The 24,091-nt window shown below is 36.7% G+C and overlaps 1 protein-coding gene across 7 annotated transcripts in view; it reads right to left on the bottom strand.

Annotated features, from left to right (window-relative positions):
• Positions 1–9,172: 9,172 nt before the first annotated feature.
• TRPC4 (transient receptor potential cation channel subfamily C member 4) overlaps positions 9,173–24,091 on the bottom strand; it is a 166,133-nt gene continuing 151,214 nt past the window's right edge. The window contains exons 8-12 of one of the 7 annotated variants that reach the window (XM_045567648.1): positions 23,526–23,720; positions 11,786–11,827; positions 11,567–11,656; positions 10,029–10,170; positions 9,330–9,776 (exon numbers count right to left, since the gene is read on the bottom strand). In XM_045567648.1, the coding sequence (XP_045423604.1) occupies positions 9,445–9,776; positions 10,029–10,170; positions 11,567–11,656; positions 11,786–11,827; positions 23,526–23,720 (801 nt within the window). In that variant the 3' untranslated portion in view covers positions 9,330–9,444. Of the gene's footprint in view, positions 10,171–11,566; positions 11,657–11,785; positions 11,828–23,510; positions 23,721–24,091 lie in introns of all 7 variants that reach the window. The other 6 variants (XM_045567647.1, XM_045567646.1, XM_045567649.1 and 3 more) reach the window with 6 other exon arrangements.

Here is a 24,091-nt window from a genome sequence, read left to right as displayed (position 1 = left end):
CATAAACAATCTAATTAAAAAATGTACAAAAGACATGAATAAACATTTCACCATGATGGCACACAGATGGGGACTAAGTACAAGAAATGGTGTTTAAAACCATTATCCATCATGAAAAATGCAAATTAAAACCACATTGAGATTATATACCAATCGGAATGGGCAAAATACAAATTGATACAAACACCAATTGCTAGCAAAGAAAAAAAGAAATGTACAGAAACCAAATCACTCAGTATTGTTGATGAGTACGTAAAAGGTACAGCTCACTAGGATACAGGTGCCCTATTTCTTACATAACTAAGTATGTGACCATTATACTATCAGCAACTGTAGTCCTGGGCAATTATCCCAGAGAAATAAAATTTATGTTCACAAAAAGACCTGTGCATAGCAGTTTTATTTGGTAATAGCCAAAAAGTGGAAACAGCCTAGATATCTTTCAACGGGTGAAGAGCTAAACAAACTGTATTATATCCATACCCTGGAATTAGACTCCACAATAAGAAAGGGACAAACTGTTGACAAATATAAGCAAATTGGACGAATCTCTAGAGATTTATGTTGAGTAAAAACACTAATGACCAAAGGTTACATACTTTATGATTCTACTTATATAACACTGACAAATATTTTGTCTTTAAATGATAAAAGTATAAAAAATGGACAACAAATTATTGGCTGTCAGGGGTTAGGTATGGGTGGAGGATAGGAAATGAATGTGATTATACAGGCCTATCTCGTTTTACTGTGCCTTACTTTATTGTGCTTCGAAGATACTGCGTCTTTTACAAACTGAACCTTCATGGACACCATTTTTTCAACAGCATGTACTCACTTTGTGTCTCTGTGTCATATATTGGTAATTCTCACAATATTGTAAACCTTTTCATTGTTGTTACATCTACGGTAGTAATCTGTGACCAGTGATCTTTGATGCTACTCTTGTAATTATAATGGGGCCCCACAAACGACGCCCATGTAAGATGGTGAACTTAACTGATAAAAGTTGCGTGTGTTCTGACTGCCATTCTCCCATCTCTTTTCCTCTCCTCAGGCCTCCCTATCTGTGAGAAACAGCTATATTGAAATTAAGCCAATTAATAACCCTACAAAGGTCTCTAAGTGTTCAAGTGAAAGGAAGGGTCACATATCTCTCACTTTAAATCTAAAGCAAAAAATTATTAAATTTAGTGATTTAGTAAGGGAGGCATGTGGAAAACTGAGATAAGTCTCTTGTACCAAACAGCACAGAACAATTTCTTGAAGGAAATGAAAAGTGCTATTCTAGTAAACACAAGAATGATGAGCAAGTAAAGCAGCCTTATTGCTGATAGGAAGAAAGTCTGAGTGGTCTGGATAGAAGATCAAATGAGCCACAACATTCCCTGAAGCCAAAGCTTAATCCAGAGCCAGGCCCTAAATCTCTTCAATTCTGTGAAGGCTGAGAGGGGTGAGGAAGCTGCAGAAGAAAAGTCTGAAGCTTTGGTTTGTGAGGTTTAAGGAAAGAAGACATCTTTATAACATAAAAGTACAAGGGAAAGCTGCAAGTGCTGATGTAGAAGCTACAGGAAGTTATCCAGTAGATCTAGATAAGATCATTGACGAAGGTGGCTACAGTAAACAGCAGATTTTCAATGCAGACAAAACAGCCTTCTCTTGGAAGAAGATGCCATCTAGGACTTTCATAGCTAGAGAGATGTCAATGCCTGGCTTCAAAGATTAAAACAAAAGGTTGATTCTCTTGTTAGGGACTAATGCAGCTGGGGATTTTAAGTTGAAGCGAATGCTCATTGACTATTACAAAAATCCTAGGGCTCTTAAGAATTATGCTATTTTGCCTGTGCTCTAGAAATGGAACAACAAAGCCTGAATGATAGTACATATGTTTATGATTTATTGAACATTTTAAGCCCACTGCTGAGACCTACTGCTTAGAAAAAAAGATTCATTTCAAAATATGACTGCTCATTTACAATGCACCTGCTCACGCAAGAGCTCTGATGGAGATATACAAAGAGATTAATGTGTTCATGCCTGTTAACACAATACCCTTCTATATCCTATGGATCAAGGACTAATTTTGACATTCAAGTCTTATTATTTAAAAAAAACATTTTGTAAGGCTATAGCTGTCATAGATAAGATTCCTCTGATGGATCTAGGCAAGGTAAATTGAAAATATTCTGGAAAGGATTTAGCACTGTATATACCATTAAGAACATTTGTGATTCATGGGAGGAGGTCCAAATAGCAAAATCAAGAGTTTAGAAGAAGTTGATTCCAAATCCCATGGAGGGCTTCATGACTTCAGTGGAGGAAGTCACTGCAGATGTGGTAGAAATAGCAAAAGAGCTAGAATTAGAAGTAGTAGAACTAGAATCAATTCAGATGTGACTGAATTGCTGCAGTCTTGTGATAAAACTCGAACACATGAGGAGTGGCTTCTTCTTGATGACCAAATAAAGTGATTTTTTGAGATGGAATCTACTCCTGGTGAAGCTGCTGTGAACATTGTTAAAACAACAACAAAGGATTTAGAATATTATGTAAACTTAGTTGATAGGATTTGAGAGTATTGACTCCAATTTTGAAAGAAGTTCTACTGTGGGTAAAATGTTATCAAGCAGAGAAATCTTTGGTGAAAGGAAGAGTCAATTGACGCGGTAAACTGCATTGTTGTTTTATTTTCAGAAATTGTCACAGCCTCCCTAACCTTCAGCAACCACCACCTGATTGCTCAGCAGCCACCCACATCAAGTCAGGACCCTCCACCAGCAAAAGATTTCAACTTGCTGAAAGCTCAGATGATCTTTTGCAATTTTTAGCCATAAAATATTTTTAATGAAGACATAGATGTTGGTTTTTTAATAAATAATGCTATTGCACACTTGACTACAGTGCAGTGTAAACACAACTTTTATATGCACTGGGAAACCAGTTTGTGTGACTTGATTTATTTTGGTATTCCCTTTATTGCAGTGGTCTGGAACCAAACCCACAATATTTCTGAGGTACGCCTGTTAAAGGGCAATACCTGGGATTCTTGTGGTGATAGAAATTTTCTATGTCTTGTCTATGGTTGCAAATACACAAACCTGTATATGCAGCAAAACTGTATAGAACCAAATAAACACACAAGTCCGTATACACAAGTACAACTGTGGAAATTTGAGTAAGATCAGTGGATTAAATGCAAGTGATATTGTACTATAGTTTGAAAGATGGGGAAATTTTCCCATTGGGGAAAAATAAGTAAATGGTACATGAGATACGTCTGTATTATTTCTTACAATTGAATATGAATCTACAATGATCTCAAACATTTTTTAAAGTTTAATTTAAATGAAATGGAAAAAATAATCATGCACTGAATATTTTATGGTGCCTTTATTTTTCCTTCATTTCCACTTTCCTATTTGGTACTTCTGACTTCAGAAGGATGATTTAGCATAGTTTTATATTTTAGAGATAGTTGGGACATTTTCATCCAGAAACTTTAAATATCAGCAGCTGAAGTCTAAAGGGATGAAGTGCCTGACTTGCAAGTCACCTCACAGCAGCTCTGAAAAGGTACCAGCTTGCTGCCTTCCTCTAATCCACAGGGTGTTTTGCATTCTGAATCCTGAAGCAGCACAGTGAGTTACTTCCTGGGACTAATTGAACCTCTCAAAGTACACTGGTGCCCTGAAAGCATGTCAATGTGGATCACCTTACTCCCATAGGGAAAACCTGGCTTAGTATCTGTAGGCTCAGGAAAAGATTACCTATAAGAAAAAAGTAATTTGGTAAAACAAACATAAAGGAAAGCACAAAATAGGCCGATGGGAATTATAATAATTAAAATCCTGGATTAAAAAATTTTTAAAAACATTGGTACAAATGTTATTTAAGGCTGGAGGAACGGTGTTTGCAAATGTTGGGGAAAAGAGCAGTATTAAGTCTTCAATGGCTAAACCGAGTTCAGAATGGCTGAAGTTTAGTGTGAGTGGGAATGATGTTGAGAAATGATGCTGGTATAGAAACCGGGGCCTCACTATGAAGGTCATGCTATGGAATCAGCATTGAATGGCAGGGAAAATGGGGAGCCCTGCAAGATTGTATCCAGAGGACAGAAATGAGAATGCTTGCCTTTCAGAAACACCTTGCTGTCTGTCAGGTACTTCTCATCACTTAAAAACTGTGTGTCTTCTTCGATAAGTAGATTTTCCATAGTGGTTTTAAAAATAGCATTTGATAATATTATATTTCAGTAGGTAAAATAACTAGTGAAGGAATTTCTTTGGGTGGATTCAAATGGGTCTGCTACATTAAATTACTTTAGAAAAGGTTTCCGTGATACACTGTTAGATGAAAAAAAAGTTACTGAGTTATAGGTATAGTATGATCCAATTCTTGAAAAACCAATAATAAAACCATAACCTATATATATCTATATGCATAGATATTCATATATTAATACATTTGTAAAGGCAATGGGAAAACATGGAAAAATGGCAAATTGTTAGCAGGAATTCTATTACGAGATTTGGAATCAAGGAGAGACTGAGGATATTAGCAGAGCCACATATATTGTTTTTGAGTGGTTAAGTGCAAAAGTTTTACCTATGTAATTCAAATAATAGGAACACATGAATTGAGTAAAACAAATGCAAATATCCCAGAGCAGCACTGCCCAATAGAAATGTACTGCAACTTACAAATACAAGCCACATATTTATTTTTCATTTTCCTAGTAGCCACACTGAAAAAGTAAAAAGAAACATAAAACTCATTTAATTAGTCTATTTTAACTCAATACATCCAAAATATTATCATTTCAACATGTAACCAATGTAAAATATCAATGAGCTAATTTACATTATTTTTATGAAAATAAATAAGTCAGAAATCTGGGGTGTGTTTTACAGCACATCTTTATTCAGACTAGCCACACTTCAAGTGCTTAGTAGCCATATGTAGATAGTAGCTAGCTAATTGGACAGAGCAGCTCTAGAGGAAACTGGTGGTTTTGCTGCTGGTGAATTTCACTTACAGAGACAGCTCCACTGCTTGTCAGCCCAGCGGTGGCATGGCTATCTATATGCAGCCCTGGTCCCAGGTCTCTATCTTAGTTCAGCTCTACCTTGTCCAGCTCTATGATTTTTCAATTGAGAAGCTTTAATATTATTTAATACATTTTATTCTTACCAGTGTGCATGTAGAATTATCACAAAATCTACACTTTAAGTGAAAATGAACAGTGTCTTTTCAGAAAACAGTGAGAAACTAGCCATGAAAAAAATCTGTTCACACAACTTCATAGGAAAACAAAAGGTAATATGACATTAATCTTGAATTTTAACTGTGGAAATTTTGGATGACTGTGACTATCTTCTACCTAGGGAGAGGGCAAAGAATACAAAATTTTCTCTAAATAAAAATTCAGTAGTCAAGGCATTTATGACGTGATGTCTCATCCAGATATTCAAGCTCCAAATCAGCTACCAACCAGCCAGGTAAATTTGGATAATTTTCATAAATCCCCTGAGCCTAAGTTTCCTCAGTTATCTATAGTGAGTTTATCTAACATAGTTCTAAAATTTAAATAAAATAAGGCATGTGACCACACTATATAAATCAAATGCATTATAATACATTGTAAAATCATTAGACTTCTGAAGTTTAATGTGAGGGGAATGCCAGCGATAGTAAATTTCTAAATGTTGTGGTTACTGGTAGGTCTGAATTTTGGAGAATATAAGAAAAGAAAAAAAAAATAGAATAATGCAAAACTGAAGAAATAATTTTCAGAATGGTGAAATATATTCATAAATTTGGCCTTTTTGAAATTTGAGTCATTGTAAACATAAGTACAGAACCACAGTGGATGGTTTTTGCTAAGTTGAGTTTTAAGGACACTGAGCAAGGGAGGTGGCTGTCTAGACTGTAGAAGACTCTGCTGCAAGTACCATGCACAAAAACAGACAGATTTGGGTGCCTAGTGGCTGCTCTTCACTGGACTGGACTATCCAGTCATTCGCTCAACTAAATCCCAGAATTATGAAGCATTATTGAATGTTAGAAAATATGTTGTTATGCCATTGTTCCCGGTGGTCCCTCCACATTTGCTGGAAAGTTGATTTTGCTTCTTTGAGAATAGCATGGTGAGTTTACTGTCCTTGACTTTTCATCAGTTTGTCTGATCTCTAGAGCATGTCACATTGCTATCCATGTAAAGGCAAGAAAGTGAGTATGTTTTTGCACTACTTTAATTTCCAGCCAGCAAATAAAATATTGGATTTAAGAAAATTTTTTTATACAAATGCTCAAATTATGAAATAGATACTTTTTGAGGAGAATTAACACTGAAAATTACTCATCATTTTTACAAAATAATTCACTACTACTTTTTTACATAGTTTCCTGGCTGAAGTTAATATAGATTAATTTACACAGAAATTTTAAGGAAAACGTTTATGACAAATGGTGAGGTACAACTTTATAGCACACTTTCTTATAAACAGGGCTTCCAAAATATACCTGCAATAAATGAAGTGTTGTGAATTTAACCTCCAGTCTATTGAAGGTAAACTGAATTTTCAAGATGCTCCTCCACCCAACTCAGACGAAAAATTAAAAAAAAAGAAAAACAGATTTTAATTTAAGATGGCATGAAAAACAAGAAACATTATTTATGTACATGGAAGGTGATTCCCCAAACCTCTCTTTAGTATTTAGAAATTTCTGGGGATAGGTATATTACTAGAAATGGAAAGAAACTGCAAATCACTTATTTGAAGACCTCAAACAAAATCCCTTTGCTTGCAATCCTGGTATTGTTTTATGTTTTTTTTACTTTATCCTTACTGTTCATCTTCATTAATGCCACATATCAGTACATACTGAGAATAATATTCAAGTCTAGAACACGTAGCACTGACAATATCCAATGCTTTGTTCATACTCATAAACGGATCTGTCAGTGATATCCGTGGGTTGCTAGAATCATCATTTCCAGTACACCGAAAAGGAGGATGTTACCCATTCCAAATGAAATCCTCTATTATCACTGTGTTCCCCTGTAAAATGTCAGCACCCTAACCCTGACATAAATAAGCTACTGGGAAAAAGAAAGTTTTTGTTGTTTTAATTGTTGTTGTTGTCTGAAGGAACAGAGGGAATTTGAAATTGAATTCTGGTAAAGTATGTAAAATGGTGATGTATAGGGTCATTACTTGGATGGGGGGAACAATACACAGAAGAGGCAAAAAGAAATCAATGGAAAATATCCCAAATGTTAAGAGTAGGCCTATAATTCTACTACTACTATATGTCTGACTAAGAAAAATTGGAGCATTTCAGCAGCCCCGGGGTTTAGTCTGAGTCCTTAGGTACTCGAGATAAAGGTGTTCATGAAGCAATAAGTACATTCATTAGGCTTGTGTTTCTCCAAACCTATCCGGCCAGGTTATCCTAAATCCTCAGGATAAAAATGAGATTTAGGAGTGAGCAGAGGCTCAGTGCCTCTTGCTTTCCTGAAAACTAAAATCTAATATTTCAAGTTGAATTCTGAAATGCCATACTGAGTATGTTTTTTAAATCTATGAATTTCTATGATGTAAATTTACTCTAAAATACAGTACATTTTTTATTTTGCACAGTTCTCTTGCTTTATAAGAAGGGACACTTAGGGGGTTTACCAAACTCATTCTCTCTCAAAGTATAGGAATACAGAAGTGGCAATAGTAACCCCTATGTATATGCACATTTCTTAGCTTCCTCTGTGTGTGTTCTGAAAGGCAGTCTAGTGTAGTGGTTAAGGGCATGACCGGAAGGACAAAGCCCAGCTCCATCACCAGCTGTACTACCTAAGCCAGGTTAGTGCTTGTCTCAATTTCCTCAGCTGTAAAATGGGCATAAGAACAGTTACTACTTCAGAGGTTTGTTAAGAGAAGTACCTATATATGATTACATGTATAGAGCATAGAACAGTGGCTGGCACTGTTATTGCTGTTATTCTTTGTGATGTATGGTAATCAAAACTGGGTTTCACAACATTATGCTGTTTTTTGGCCAATGCAAAATTGTATACAATTTCTCTACTCCACAGAGGTAATTTTTTGAGGTAAAATCAACTTAGCATTTTTCTATTCATTTGAAATAAATGCTAATGGCATGTGGTGAGGAATAGACACAAGTAATGTAACTTAAACTTTAAGAAGTTTCCAGTACTATTTTTATACCAGTTGTAAACACTTTCCTTTTAATAGTTCAGTGAATGATTATAATATAAGCTAAATTACCTGGCAAGCGATAGAAGAAACAAAGAATTAAGAATGCCGCCCCTATAGGGGAAAGTATATATCTCTGCCTACGTCAGATATGATGATGATTTTTGAATGATTTTAATTTTAAAGAAATACGTACCCATTACTGGGGAAAGGAAGACGAAATTCCTAGGTTTTTGTACTTCTTTTGAGTTGACAACAATATTGTGCTGATTGAAAATATTGGAATTTAACTTTGCTTAGATTTACGTTGTGGGAATGAATTCATTTTCATCTGGGTATTATGAGCATGCAATCATCTTGTTTGTTTAAGGTGTTTAAATTATTATAATTTATTGTAATTCTTTTGTATATCTGAGCACTTTTGCCACATTTTTGAAATTTAGTAACCATAAAGACTCATATTTATACCGATAAACAGTTAAACCTAGTAAATAGGTAATTTATTTTTTTTTTAAAAATGGAGAGTCAAGATTTTTTCTGACAAAATATCATTAAAAATCATTAATCATCATAATTTACTAAGACAAACATTTCTTTTACTTACTAAAAGGAAACACTGGGACAACCTAAAAGTCTACAAAGTATACCTGACTTTCATCTTAAGAGGGTTGGATCATGACCCCGTTAGAAGGCTTGCTTGCTTTCATTGTGTACTATAATTATTTACATGTTCTTAAGAAATAATTTGGTAATTTTGTGTTTTAAAGTCAAACTGTAGTACTGGGTGATCAGTCCTTGGTGAGCAGCCATTTCCAGAGACCTTAAAAAATATGAAAAGCTCTAATATTTCAGCTACATTGTTTTTTGCTTATAAAAATATCCATTATAGGAGTCAACTACCACATGAAACGAATTGCATTGGTTTTAATTGAAAAAGATAGCTAAAAATTTTCTGTGGGTTATTGCAACAGTACAAGAATACAAGGTGCGTTTATTTGTTAACAAAAACAATTGTAAAACAAATGGTGAAAGCAAAAGCAGGCTACAAAACAGAAGGGTTTTTGATTGCCTTTGCCTTATTTCAACATGTTACAGGTTAGTATGCCGCAGTTGAGAAACGCTACCAAGTTTAATGTCAGCATTTGCTAATTTAATTTTAAACATTTTCCCCCCGCCCAGAGCACAATGGGAAATATGTACGCGTATGGGAAGCGCTGCCTTCCTTCAAGTGTCACAATCTCGTTGTCACGTAATCTTCGTGGGTGGCGGTGTCTGTGAGGTTCACGTCATAGTCTATGCTCGAGTCCCCCCCCTTGGCGTGTTTCTCCTTTGGTATTATAGGAACCGTGTCCTCCACCACCACCTTCTCGGACTCGAACGCGCACGCCCTCCCGCCTGCCTGTGGCCCCGGGCCGTCCGCGGCCCTTGCCCGGTGCTCCACGAGCACGCACTGTTCACTGAGGCCCGGGATGCCCCGCTCGCTCCGGGAAGCGAAGCCTCGGGGTTCCAGCTGCATGTTTCTCTCGAGGGGTCCTCCTGCGGCCTGTTGACGAGCCACTTCTTCTGAAACAGAGAAGATTTGGTGTGCATTTTGCTCAGCAGCATTTTGTTTTGATCGTCTATGAAACAACCCGAAATTTTTGATATCGGTCACAAAATTCACTTTTCTCTGCTTCTCCCGCGGCGGCTCCTGCGCCACCAGGGCGGAGCCGTTGCTTATGTTATGTCTCTCGGCCGCGATGGCTGCCGATCTCGGATGAATGAGCGTGGTCAAGTCAAAAAGGCTGAAATTCTTCTTCTTGTCCTTGCTACTACCTTCACTGTCACTCTTTTCATCCGAGTCTGCTGAATTAGAGGACTCCTTCGTGGCATTGGCGGATTGGATTGTGGAAAGCTTGCTTCCTCTTAGTAATCCCAGAACTTCAAAGCGGAAACTAGAAATGTCTTGCTTGAGTTCCTAAATGAAATTTAAAATGACAAATTAGGTTGTGATTTAAATTAATAAACAGTAGGGAACATCATTTTCTCTTTTCATAGGTGGGTCAGAAATATTTTCACTGCTTTTTAAGCACTAGGATTCTACTCTTCTGGGGTTCTACTTAGAATCCCCAGTTCTCTCAATGACACTTGGTGTTCCTTTGATGTCTACTAATTTCCCTATTGGAATTTTAGAGTAACAAGGAAATTTCCTAAGGTTAATGTAAAAAGAAACAGGAAGAGTTATCTTTTCCAGCAGAGTATAGTTGAGTATTTTGGGTTTCTCTGGGACTACAGTTTCAAGTACTTCCTCTAAGTATTCAACTCTGTCAACTCACCTCACTCTCTCAGGGATGCAGCTTATAAGATTTTAAATATTGCCACATTTTATGTCTAAAGGAATATCTAAAACAAAACGCTTAAAGTAGAGCTTACCTCTCTAAGAGTTGCCAGTTACTTTCAATTGTTTACCACAATAATGATCTTACTCCAACATCTGGGTCAGCCTCTACATCCTATGAATTGATTCAGGTCAGACAACATTTCTGAGATTCATCCTTTTCCTAATTTTGTTGGGTAAATGAATTCTTAGTCTTAACCTGACAGTGCCTCCTTGGTGGTCTCCTGCCTCCAATCTATGTCTTCAATGAACCATTTAACTTTAAAACCTGAATTTTATGGCTGCAAAGAGTGTCATGACTTTTGCAATTTATCTATCTTCTTCATTCTCTTGTTCAAACGTGCTATTTTTCTCTGCTAAAGGTCTCTTATAGAGTTTTAAAGAAAATGTATTTGTTTTTGCCTGTACAATCATTCTCCCCAAATCTCTAAACGCTCATGCAAAATACCAAAATCATTTTAAACACATGATTTAAGTGTATAGTATATCATGTACTCTACCTATTTCCTCTTATAGAATTAAAAAAAAACTCAAGGAAAAAGTTTATAAGCGTGTAAGTTACAATTAAACTGAAACCTTAAATTCCCTGCTACCAAAGTGTTGGAGAATACACAGAAGGTTTGTGTTGTTGCTAATGTGTTGGTTACTAAATGTTTCAGATTTAGAAATCCAGCTGAAATTTCAAAAACTAAAGCTCACTCAGTATTATGTTGCCGGGATCAGTGAGTGAGAATGCCATGAGGCACTGAGATTTTCTCTGGATATTTGAAAACAATTTATTTTGAAAAGTAATTTCACCACTTGCTGTTTTTGTTTGTTTGTTTTTATAATTCAATAGGTTTTAATTTAAAAATCATAAGGCATAGGCTCGCTGGAACACGTGGCTAAGTTTCCCGCTCTGATTTTTAATGTGCTGTATCTAGTTCCACATTCTGCAGAATCTGCCTCTCATCGTGATAAAAATGGAAGTGGTTACCTTAAAGTTCTCTTCGGTCAGGCCTTCTTCAGTTTTAGCGTCTCTAATCATTGCAGCCACGTAGCGCTTCACCAGGTTCCTCATAACTTCCTGGGGCATTTTAGAACACAGTATTGATATTCAGTGCATAAATATGACTTCCCTACTGAGTCAGTTCTGAATGGAGGACTTTATTTTATTTTAATGCAAATATCAAGATATAATACAGAGACAACTTACTTGATATTGGTGATGTCTTCTCAAATTATCAGCAGCTCGCCTCTGAAAAGAAAAGGAACATTTCCGTTTTGGTTAGATTGCTATATTGTTACTCTGAAAAATAATTTTTTTTAATTGTAAATATTTTTATTGTCATTTCCCCAAAGTGGGAGTTTCACTAGACAATGGACAATGGCTGTAGAGTGCTTCAAGTGAATCAAAAGAATGAGTAAACAAATATGAAAAGGTGCAAATATGCAATCTATGTAACATTTAAAACAGGATAAGTTAACAATGACAGAAATGTTCTTATATAGGATATAGGGTGATAGAGAATTAATCATAGTTGATACACACTCAAAATCACATGAAATGATGCTAAGACATATGAAATACAAAACATGTCCAATAAAAATTAAAAGTCTTCATAAATATCAATGTAACAAGACTAAGAAGCTAGCTCTGCAACATGTAATCAGAAATCTTGTAAGACAATGAACTCTTCAATACTAATTTCAATCTTATGTACATTAAGAGGGGATTCCGGTTCTAGTTAAATGGCTGGATTTAACAAAATAAATAAAGAAATGATTCTGTTAAAACATAGCATTTATTAACTTATCCTTTAAAAATAAATAAATGTGATCCCCAAGAGATTACATGGTTTGGGGCAGAGGAGGGGTTAGCACAGAATTGTGATTTTGGAGTGTAGAATGGAGAAAGAAGATATTTAATGATGGAAAGAAAGTCCATTATGAATTGAGTTAAATAATCAATGACACTAAAATTATATATTTGCAGACTTCACAAGTATTCTAAAGATATTAAAAAAACAAATATGTAACTTCAATTTATCTCTGTTGAATAAACATTCATATTAATTGTTAAGGAAGAGAACTGGCCAAAATAATCTAAAATGAAAAATATTTCTATTATAAAGAATTAATTTGGTAAATTGTGAGATAGCAAAAGGGGTAACATATCTTGGGTTTAAATAAGGCTTTTGATCTTGTTCCTTAATAAATACTTAATCATAGGCTGATAAAATAGAATTTTGAAAAGAGTTGTGCATGTATCACTGTGAAATAATTTTAAAAATTAAAAAACTTAAAAGATACTCCTTTTTTCCTCTTCAGAGAAATAGGGGAAAATTCTATTTCCACTGGCTGTAGAATGGATTTGTGATTTGTGATCAGTAGTAACTTGTAGGAACAAATGAGACAATGCTTAGTTTCCCAAAGGCCAGTGATTATTCTAAATACTATTCACTTTTGCATAGGAAATAAATTTTGAGAAAACAATGTCAATATGGTTAATGTGTTAATTTTAAAAACTAGGAAATTTGAAACAATACAAAATTAGAACATCTTGAGCAAAGTATAGCTGGGAAATTTTATGGCTGGGCCACCAGATGGAGGTGTCTGACTCCTATTGAGACACAGCTCAGCGGCCAACCAAGACAAAAAGCACTTCGAGAAAACATAATCCTCCAGATCTCCTTAAATTTACTTAAAGTAAACAAAAATACTAAAGTGAGCTGTACGCCAATTTCTTTAACACTCTCACCATAAATATTATATGGGAGATCTATTTTCCATGATTTAAGTAGATAGAAACTCTTAATATAGAAAGAATTTAGTCTGCTTATTTTTCATTATTTTGGGGTGCAACAGCATTTCTCTATTCTGTTTTAGAATCCTTCTAAATCCAATAAAAAATTTTTTAACAGAGATCAGTTAAAAGTCATGATTTAACTTTAAAGTTCTTTAACACAAAGAATTAAGGATGACAGAATCAGAAAATTATGAGTAATAAAGAAAAATGATCATGATAGATTTTAGTATTAAATGAGTACAATCTGTCTTTCAGCAGAAATTTACTCATGCACAAAGTTAAAAATGTTAATAAAAATATTAAAAAGTCAAAGACCACATTTTAAATAATAATCATAGGTTAGTTTTCTTGGGAAAAATTTTTAAAAACCAAACTAACTTGTCAAAAAGAGAGAGGAATATTGGAAAAGTGTACCATGATTACTTTCAGGAGTTAGTTTCCATAGCCCAGGTTTAAGGCTAAGTTGTTTTTGCCAACTGATTGTTTTCTACATCTACATGGTAATTACTACAAAACTAATTTTAGTATTGTGAAATTATAACAGGCAACTGAACTTTAAAATCCTGGCTATGAAAATAGGAATGGATGAAGCTAACCATCTTCTGAATATCAAACCCCAAAATGAATGCAATGTATGCATTATGCCTACCTGTTTGTACTTTCTTACTTTCTGGGAGGTAGTGTGTTGTGACATTAAGACCATGGACCTAAGAATCACCACCTGGGTTTGAAGTTCTCTAAGCCCGCTCAGGGAGTTTATCTCTGAGGCTCTCCCTCTTCTTCATTTTTTATTTTGCAGGGTGAAGATAAACTGAGAAATTGTGCAGATTAAATAAGAGATGTGAGGCACCTATTGCTGACTAATGTCAGTTCCGGTACTCTTTCCATTTCCCCCCCCCTTTTGATTAATAATATAATTTAACACAGTTTTTAAAATCTTCTTGAATCACAGAACTTGTGCATAGGCTGGCACATATGATTACCTCTAAGAAAGTAAAAGGATGTACTTAGATGTAATTGTGTCTCTTTGTGTGATATTTATGGCATTTCACGTGGAGAGAGAGCATTTCCCTCAGCTAAATAGTTGGATGCCTTTAGCCTTGGCAGTAGAGAGCTTTAGAGGCAGAACATTTGCATCTAAGTAATAGAGTTAAGGGCTGCTTCTGGTAAATTTGGATAGCTGTGACACAAACTCTGTAGGCAGTCATCTTTTAGGGGAGCCTAAAAGTTTTGTGAACATTTCTGCATGACATTGAATTTTTGCTATGACCTCTCAGTTTTCCTTTGTGAGTTTCTCTATCATGGATCTTAGCTTGCAGGGCCAATTTAACATAAATTTATTAATGTTAATAATACATTTTTATGTGACTACATGCACATGGCGGTGGGCTGTAAGAAACCAGAGATGAATAAAACACACTTTTGCCCTTAAATGGCTTATAGTTTATGAGGTGGAATACCAAGAACATGAATGACGACAGATGAAGGCAAACTACTATAGAAAACATGCAAGGGCTGTAAGAGTGTTATTTGAGTACAGGGGGAAGAGGTGATATTGTGCTAAGGAAAGAATCCATAACAGCCTTCATGCAGGGCATAAGGTATTAGATTGGACATGAAGGAATCATAGGATTTTGACAGGCAGAGATGCACAGACATTCTAAAAGACTGGAACAGGGTGAGCACATATGCTGGGGCTAGAACGTGAGAGACATGTTATGGGGACTTCTGGCAGTGCAGTTGCAATGTCTCTGCTACCAGGAATATGGATTAGGTGGGTTCTTTACATAGAATCTTAGATGGCACCATGAATTCAGTGGTAGTAACCCAGCGGCACCTGGGTTTTTGACTAGTTGAGTGACATGTGACAAAAGTTTAATTTCTGTAATAGTCATCTGGCAACAGCATCAGGTAGAAAGAAGCTTCCTAGCTTCAGGCAGTGGCCATCGATTCTTGGCATTCTTTGGATTGCAGCTGTTTAATCTCTGACTCCATCTTCACATGGTGTTCTTGTGTCTCTGTGTCTTCACATGGCCATGTTCTTATAAGGACCCTTTTCCAGATGACCTCATCTCAACTGATTCCATCTGCAATGATCCTTTTCCCAAATAAGGTCATATTCTGAGGTACAGGGAGTTAAGACTTCAAATGATCTTTTTTGGGGGGAGCAAAATTCAACCCATAAAATATGTACTCTTTGCAACAAACATAACAATAATTTTTGACAATTAGTGATGCTATTAAATATTATATAATAAAACTACCATCAATGATATTTAGGATGTTTGAAACCATTTGTTGGGTAAAGATCAGCTGAGCTTCAAAGAGATTTATTATTATAAGAGAAGACATCATATCTTATAATCATCACTGGAAATGACCACAAGCAGGAGGACTGACCTATTTGCATTTATAAAAGTAATATAATAAAGGCCATTTCATTAAAAAATACCTAAGTGGGTAATGGATATTTAGTTTTCTTTCAAGCCATTCACAGGTTAAACTTTGCTTGATAAAATAATCTAAAATAATCTGCAATGACTAGATATTCTCTAATTGTACTAAAAAATAATGACTTAGGTAACATTATTGCATGGGAGGCCTAGGTTAGGAATAAAGAATTTCTCAGTGAGTGAGCTCATTTTCACAATGTTACTAAGAAATTTCTGGAGTTGCACTTTACAGCTATTTTTTGAAAAAAATTAAATTGGTTATCAGTGGTGTTTAAGACAGGAAAAATGCACCACATGACCAATCAAGGACCTACCTTTCTTAACTGGGTGTCAAGGAAAAATAGTATGGAGAAAGAAGTGCACTTTAAATTGGCACTTTTCTTTGGAAATTATTTCAGAAGTCACGAGACTGTGTGGAATGGTCCTTTGCAGAGTGGCTTTCAGGGCAGGAGCAGAGGGCATACCTGGGCGCCAAATTAGCATAGCTGACAATTCGCAGGTTCCTCCTGATTTGTTAGGACAAGACAGTTGCAGTATTGGGATCACAGAACTAATGATAAAGGAAAGGACCAGCTAGTGAGAAACCTCTGGCGCTGCAAGGAAACTCCAGGATTTCAATAAAAGTGTCAGGTTGCTTTAGAGCAAGGAAGGTTTTGCAGCTGCAAGAGAGGGCTCTGGGGAATTGGCTGTGACAGCTCCTCCCTCTTTATCTCCAGTTCTCTCCACGTCCACCGTCCACCGTGCTCCACTGTGCGAATGTCAGGCTCACTTCACGTAGCTGCTTCCCCGCAGTCAGTTTTCAGAGCCGTTTTCTCTCATTTCCACTCTGGTTTTTGTCTATCACTGATTTTAAGCCCATAAATTATGCTTTGTAGTCTTTGCTTTGCTCAGTGAATCCCTTAAGGGATGCAGCTTGCTGTGTTCTTCTTCTTCAGAAAAAGTAAAAATGCAAGGGGCCATTCCAGGATGTGATACTTTTTTTCAAAAATTAGAGTTTGGCTCTGTTACAGATGGATCTACATATTATTCCCTATAAACAGTTTCTTTATCATTACCTCTTGCCTCTACATATTGCTCTTTATGAACATACTCTCTAAGCATATAGAATTAAATGATGTGAAATGTCTGAATGCTGTATGGTCAAACCAAATATTCAGGACCTCACTCGTGAAATATCAAGAGTGTCAAGCAATTAATCCCTACACATCCTGACCCTGCCAGCAAATCTTATAGCAATAATTTAGGGATCCAGAGATATTCGTGGATAAATACTGTGTAAATAAAAATAAAAATACCTAGACCCCCCAACTCCTTATGCAAAATGGAATGTCAAGCCTGGGTCATGCAACACCCCCTTCCAAATGAATAGCTGTTGTTAACATAATGTTAACAACATAATGCCAGATCCCCATGGAAAGATAAAAGGCCTCAGGCCCCTATGAAGGACTGGCCCCCATAGATCATTCATAAGCAAATTCCTTGCTGGGCTCCCATAAACAAGAACATGCAAATTGTAACTTTGGGTCTGCAGACTAAGTCTAGCTCCTGAAACTAAAGTTTATTCAATTCCACACTAATAATGTGGATTGCAAGTTTATCTTCCCAGGTGCAAAACAGCGACAAGACCAAACATTCTGCATCTACTCAGGGACATCTACATTTTTTTTTCAGGGGGTAAGGACAGGGTCTCACACTGTTGCCCAGGCTAGAGTGTAGTGGCCTCATCATAGCTCACTCACTGCAACCTCAAACTCCTGGGCTCAAGTGATCCTCCTGCCTCAGCCTCCCGAGTAGCTGGGACTGCAGGTGCTGGTCTCCTCCTGACCTCTAGTGATCTCTTGCCTCAGCCTTCCAAAGCGCTAGGATTACAGGCATGAGCCACCACTGGACATCTACACAACTGATGCTTCCTTCACTCCCTCCTTCTCTTCTAACATTCATCTTTTCTTATATAAAATGTAGAGTTTCTGGGCCTCATAAGAATGTAACTATTTACCTCCCCTCTGCTCCTTTTTTTTTTCCTGTAAGCCTTGTCCTTAAATACTGAAGTTCCCAAATTCCCCTTCAGAAAAAAGCAGTTACAGATTTGCCTGTGGTTTGTGTTTTTCCCTGTGGCATCCTCACAAGCTCCATTGATTGAGACCTTTGCCTCAGTCACTTATTTTGGGCTGTCAACTGTCCTCTCTGTTAGATTTGTAGTTAGGTCTATTGAGAGTCATAATGATTAGGGAACAACACATTTTGACAAATAACCACTAAAAATGAAGTCTGAGAGGGGCATGTACTGTTAGCTTTCTTCCTTTAGTCATGATAGCTGATGTTAATTCATTTGGTTTCTAATTCATTTTGTGAATTAAAATAAAATCTTAAGGCTTCCCCTCCACCAGCTGACTGAATGGAGCCCCCTCCTGGCCAAGGGGTACCCTAAAAATGAATTGGCTGCCATGAGGAGGGAGGTCAGACATGCCTCATCATGCCCCCTCCCTCTTAGTAAATATCCTTTGTAACTCACTGATAGGCCTATGCAAGACAAATCTGCAGGTCCTCAATTTACACAACAAATGTGTCCAGTGGCTTGTCTCTGGTTAACAGACTTCCTTATCTTAAAACCTTCCAAGCCTTTAGACAAAGCTCCATTTCTTCAATCAATTACAAGTCAAAGAGTCTTTAAACCCACCTATAACCTGTAAGCACCACCCCCCTTCGAGATGGCCCGCCTTTTCAGGCCAAACCAATGCATGCCTTCCATGTATTGATTTATGACTTTACCTGTAACCCTGTCTCCCTGAAATGTATAAAACCAAACTGTAACCCAGCCACAGCGAGTCCACTTGCTCAAGGCTTCTTGGGCGTGGTTCCGGGTCACGGTCCTCAAATTTGGCTCAGAATAAACCTCTTCAAATTATTTTGCAGAATTTGGCTTCTTTTCCATTAACAATTTGCAGAGCCTTAACTGAGCATATTTCTGTGGCACCTGCTCAGGCTCGAGTTACAGTCCATCTGCAACGCAGAGCTGAGTGGTGCACAGCCATCCTGAAAGAGACCATGCCTCACCCTCATGTTATCCTTACTATGTGCTTGAGAGAAAAATAGAAAGTAGAAAACAAAACTAAGGATGTTAAAAAATCATTTCTTATGATTTTATTAAAATACCTAGTTTTTTTCTGGATCAGCATATTGACCTATAAATGTAAGCATTTCATTTAGAAACCTGGTCTGTGGCATTAAAAAATGTTTCATGTTAACTAAATACTTTGGGGAAGTATTTTATTAGCATCTTTTTACTTTAATTAAATGATCTGGAACTTTTGAGAAACAAGCATTAAGGCTGGTTTTGTTTTAGTTTAAAAAGCTGAGATAGATAACAATGATTTCTTGAATAGGAATTTACAATGAAAGTTACAAGCTGGAAATGCCTGTTAAAATGGAGATTCCTGATGATTCTAGTGCACACTGAAGTTTGAGAACCAGTGCTTTCATACTGAGGAGGATATTTGCTGGTAAAGTGGAGTTAAAGAAAAATTTGGCAAGAAATAACATCAGAAATCACAAGCCCGTAGCCTGTTTCATATTTGATTATTGCACCCTGAGTAGGCTGCCTCTTTGGTGGTATTTGTATAATTGCCTAGAGACAAACCATATCTAAATAATGGGTTTGCTTCCTACCATAAATGTTTTGCTCAATAATAAAGCATTTCTGCTTCATTTGTGCTTTCCCCCATAAAGCAGTCAAATGAAAGATTTATTTACCTGGAACTCCCAATCACCCATCAAAGGAAGTCCAAAGTTACAAAAAAATATGAGTTAATGAGTTTTCAGGGATAGTTGTATCAGTATTACCGGGAAGCCATAAATAACAAGATAAGATCACCCATAATGGGCTCCTAGAGAGGGGCCGACACAGCAACCTGGAGGAGCCCTGGGTTCCCAGGCTCTTCCTGAGAACCTGCATAGAATGAGCACCTGGGTGACATTCAGGCAAAGGCTAACTGACAAGTGCCAGTTAAGTGAACCACCAATGAGAAGGTTAGAGAAAATCCCTCGAAGAATGGAGTAACCTCCAGTTGAGCTTTAATTTTCTGCTGCAAAAATGTGGCATGAATTTAAGCAAGTCGGGGATAACAGCAGAAGGTTAACCAGCCCATTAAACAAGGGCTTTGGAATACAGGAGTCTACGAGGCTGCTGAAAACAATGATAGGATCTGCAAAAGCTGTTGGAAAAAATCGAAAGACACAACATGGACGATATTGTTGCATGTTCATCAGACTTTTCAGGAAAATAAAAGAGGGTAATGGAGAGCACACTGGATTAGGAAACAGAAGCCCCAAGTTGGTTTCCCCCACTCTGTCCTTAAGGGACCCTGAGACACTGGGCAAAGTAAAAAAGTTTCCTTTTAAAGAATATGGTTGAGCTAAGTGGTATCTAAGGTCCCTTTGGAGTCTAATGCTGTATTCTAAGCCATGCTTTGGTTTTACAAAGTGAGTGTCATTGGTATTTCAGTGTCACCTTTTAATTGATACATACACATGTATGTATCTCTTTGTCTTCATATGTCTACCCAATGAACTATTAGGAGAATTAACCAAACTGAAATGAATTCATGGCAAATCAATTACTTTTTGACATTACTTTCTCATTTAACTTCTCTATTAATATTACAACCATCTTAGTTTACTTTTCATTTATCTTATTTTTATAAGAGCTTGTTTATAAATAATACATATTATTTATTTTCATATAAATAAAAATATATAAAATTCAACTAAGAGTATGCAAATCAAAATATTATGTCTTATTCTGGAAATGCAGTACAAAGAAAGAGTAAATTCAGATAGTGTTAGGTTGATTAGGCTGATGCTCACCCAATGCCTTAGCTTAGTGGAAAAGAGAGAAATGATTCAGAATGTTTATTTAGCTTGGCATAACTTCCCAAAGCATCAAAATAGCCATTATCAACAGCTAGTAGAATTGACATGGCAAAGGAGAAAGGAATAATTTGGGGTCATAATTAGTTTTTGAATTAGCTTGTGGTGCATCAGCTTGGAGCAAAAGATTCAAATTTAGAGATAGAGACATAAAAAGAAATTTGTGATTTTTTTGGAGATCAGTAATATATTAAAAAAAAGCTCTTTAACATATGCCATTTGCCCTTTCCATCTGAAAGGTATGAATCACTACTTTCATAAGAAAGCCCAGTTGATTGAGAGCTCCTCCATGCATCTGTGCAAAGATGGCAACATGTTCCTACCAGTGAGTCAACAGTGAGAGGAAGGAGGGTGGGAGGGTTGGAAGCCAAATTTCTGGAATGATTCTCTATTATTTTTGTGGACAGTACAAATGGATCCTTAAAATATCAGAGTAGGACCCTATGTCTTGTTTACATGTCTGCGGGCATCTTAAAAACCAAGATTCCCTGAGATATGGCCTAAAATGGAAATATGAAAAACAAATTTATATTGGTGAGTGGGTATTTTTCTTTTTTTGGCCCAGAAAGCTCTTTTTAAATCAAAATGCTCTTATGAGCAGTAGCATATTAAGACAGTATTAATCATTAATATCTTATCAGGGAGAAAGTAAAAAATTATTATAAATTTAAGAATAAGATGGGATAAAGGACAAGTATATTTTGATCTGGAAGGAAGGAAGCCAGAGTTTGGCTTCCCTGAAACCTTTTTCTGTTTCCTCAGGGAAAACCTTAATTATTTCTCATTGTTCTCATAACATCTTGCATATGACTATGATGTTAAATATATTATATAACATGTATTATAGTAATATGTTCTCACTTCCGTGTCTCCCACATTAAAATTGATGGCCTCAAGGATGGAAACCATAGGGTTGCACTTCCTTTCACTTCTTAGTTTCTAACTAGGTTATTGGCAGGGAGAATACATGCAACAATTGCTTATGAAACCTAAGTCATTACACTTATTCTACAAGCTCTTTTATTAGTAATTTGAATTTAACATCTTTTAACAGATAAATCAAACATTTGAAGTAAAATGATTTCACTCCTTTCTAAGTTCAGTGATAAAGTCCATGAATTAGTATGAGGGTTTGCAGGATAAAGTTTTATCATAACTGACTTTGGTTTCAGATATGTTCCCAAACTGTAGTCCCCCAAGTTCATGGGTAATAATTTATAGGAAAGAATATAACTGCCTCTCCTAAGCACCTCTCTGTTTGCAATACTCACCTGCCTGTCAATTTCTCTTTAAAATTAGAATTGTAACTGAGATGAGAGGAAAATCAATTGCACTTTCAGTAGGAGAAAGCTCCATTTGGGGCTGATAACAATGCCTGCTGGGCCATGAAGTTAAAAACTGAGAAGGATCGCTTAGGGCATAAGTAGCAGTCATAAACTATGTTAAATAAAATTAAAAACGAATGAACATTTTTTGATTTTTGATTAAATACCCAATATTACTTGGTAATTCTAATGTAAAGGCAATTTTAAATACTTGCAAAGCAATTTCTCTGAGAAGGTCAAAGTGACTAATGAATGTTAGCCTGTTAATTTCCCAAACAGCACCATGAGAACTTTGAAAATTAGAAAACAAAGTGAGAAAGCAATGAAGAATGATTTATCCCACATCAAATGGTTTGGCTAGAACAAAAGCCTAAGTCCATGTAATTTTTGCTGGAATTGTTTGAACTCTTGATTTCCAGTATGAAAGAAGTTTCCAAAGGAAATATAATCTTCCAGTTTACCAGGAGCATGGTTCTGAGCATTCCTGTCTATTATTTTTAGATACCTACATTCTTGGCATCTAATAGGTTAGGGAGTGAATAACTAAACACGTTCTGAGGTCACAGCTGACATTTGGCAGAGTATTTAAGTTATGATATTCATTCAGTAATTTAATTGAGAATTTTTTTTTTTTTTTTTTTGAGACAGAGAGTCACTTTGTTGCCCTGGCTAGAGTGAGTGCCATGGCGTCAGCCTAGCTCACAGCAACCTCAAACTCCTGGGCTTAAGCAATCCTACTGCCTCAGCCTCCTGAGTAGCTGGGACTACAGGCATGCGCCACCATGCCCGGCTAATTTTTTCTATATATATTTTAGTTGGCCAGCTAATTTGTTTCTATTTTTAGTAGAGACAGGGTCTCGCTCTTGCTCAGGCTGGTCTCGAACTCCTGACCTCGAGCGATCCACCCGCCTTGGCCTCCCAGAGTGCTAGGATTACAGGCGTGAGCCACCGCGCCCAGCCTTAGTTGAGAATTTTTAATCAAACATAAAATGCTTTGTGCAAGGGCCTGTGTTAGGCACGAGGACTATGAGGTGACCAGAACAGATGCCCTCCTCTCATGGAGCTTACGGGGACACAGACAATGAGTAAGTAATAACAAATAACCTGCTGTTAGAATTCTGAAAAGAGCTAGAAATCCAGGTGCTAGGAGAGAATGTACTAGTTCCCCAAGCCTTGATGAACGGGTCTGGGAAGGCCTGTGTGGAGGAAGAGTGTGACTTGTGTTAAAATAGCAGTGGCTGCCCTAGATGCAGGGAATGGGCTTTTGAAAAAGTCACAGTCACTCAGAGAGGGCCTGAGTCATGGTAGATGTGCTATAAGTGTTCATGACATGTAATCAGTAAGAACAAAAAAGCCAAAGATCTGAACATGTTCAATAAGGAACACAAATATTTTAAAACACACAATTTAAAAAAAAGTAATACTAACATGCTGTGTTCTTACCCCTATTGTTCCAAAACTTTCTGGCTTTCTTCTCATCTTTTTCTTGCACAAGTGTGTCCATATCCATTTGATCAGGTACCAGAGCGACTTGGGGCTCGGGATGACATTGAAGGGAGTAGGCAGAGTCCCTCCTTCTTCAAAATAACTCATCCAAAGCTTTGTTCGAGCAAATTTCCATTCTATATCTGCATGGTCCTAAACAGAAGAACATGACAACTGCTGACAGGTTTCTTAATTAATAAGGTGAAATGAACCTCACGGAGAGCCTGTAACCCGACTTGGAGTGGCTCTTGGAACATTAATTACATTGCTTATGAAAACAGCGCTGACTCCAGGAGATAGTCATCTAAACACTTCAGACAATGGCTTACCCTGGTATAGAGTCACAGATCTCATGTCACTTCCCATCCTTCCTTCTGCAGTGAAACAGACATCTAAAATAATTCCATGTCATAGAGACTGCGGGGATTAGCTGTGATGTGAAGATGAATCTGCATCTCCTGCACTGCAGGTTCACATTAGCTCGGTTTCATTAGATTCTGGCCAGAAATAAGACTTTATGTCTT

Source organism: Lemur catta, chromosome 13 (assembly GCF_020740605.2).
Source record: "Lemur catta isolate mLemCat1 chromosome 13, mLemCat1.pri, whole genome shotgun sequence".
Classification (NCBI taxonomy): Eukaryota; Metazoa; Chordata; class Mammalia; order Primates; family Lemuridae; genus Lemur; species Lemur catta.
Note: the sequence above shows the minus strand (reverse complement) of the source record. Positions and strands in the feature narration are given on the sequence as shown.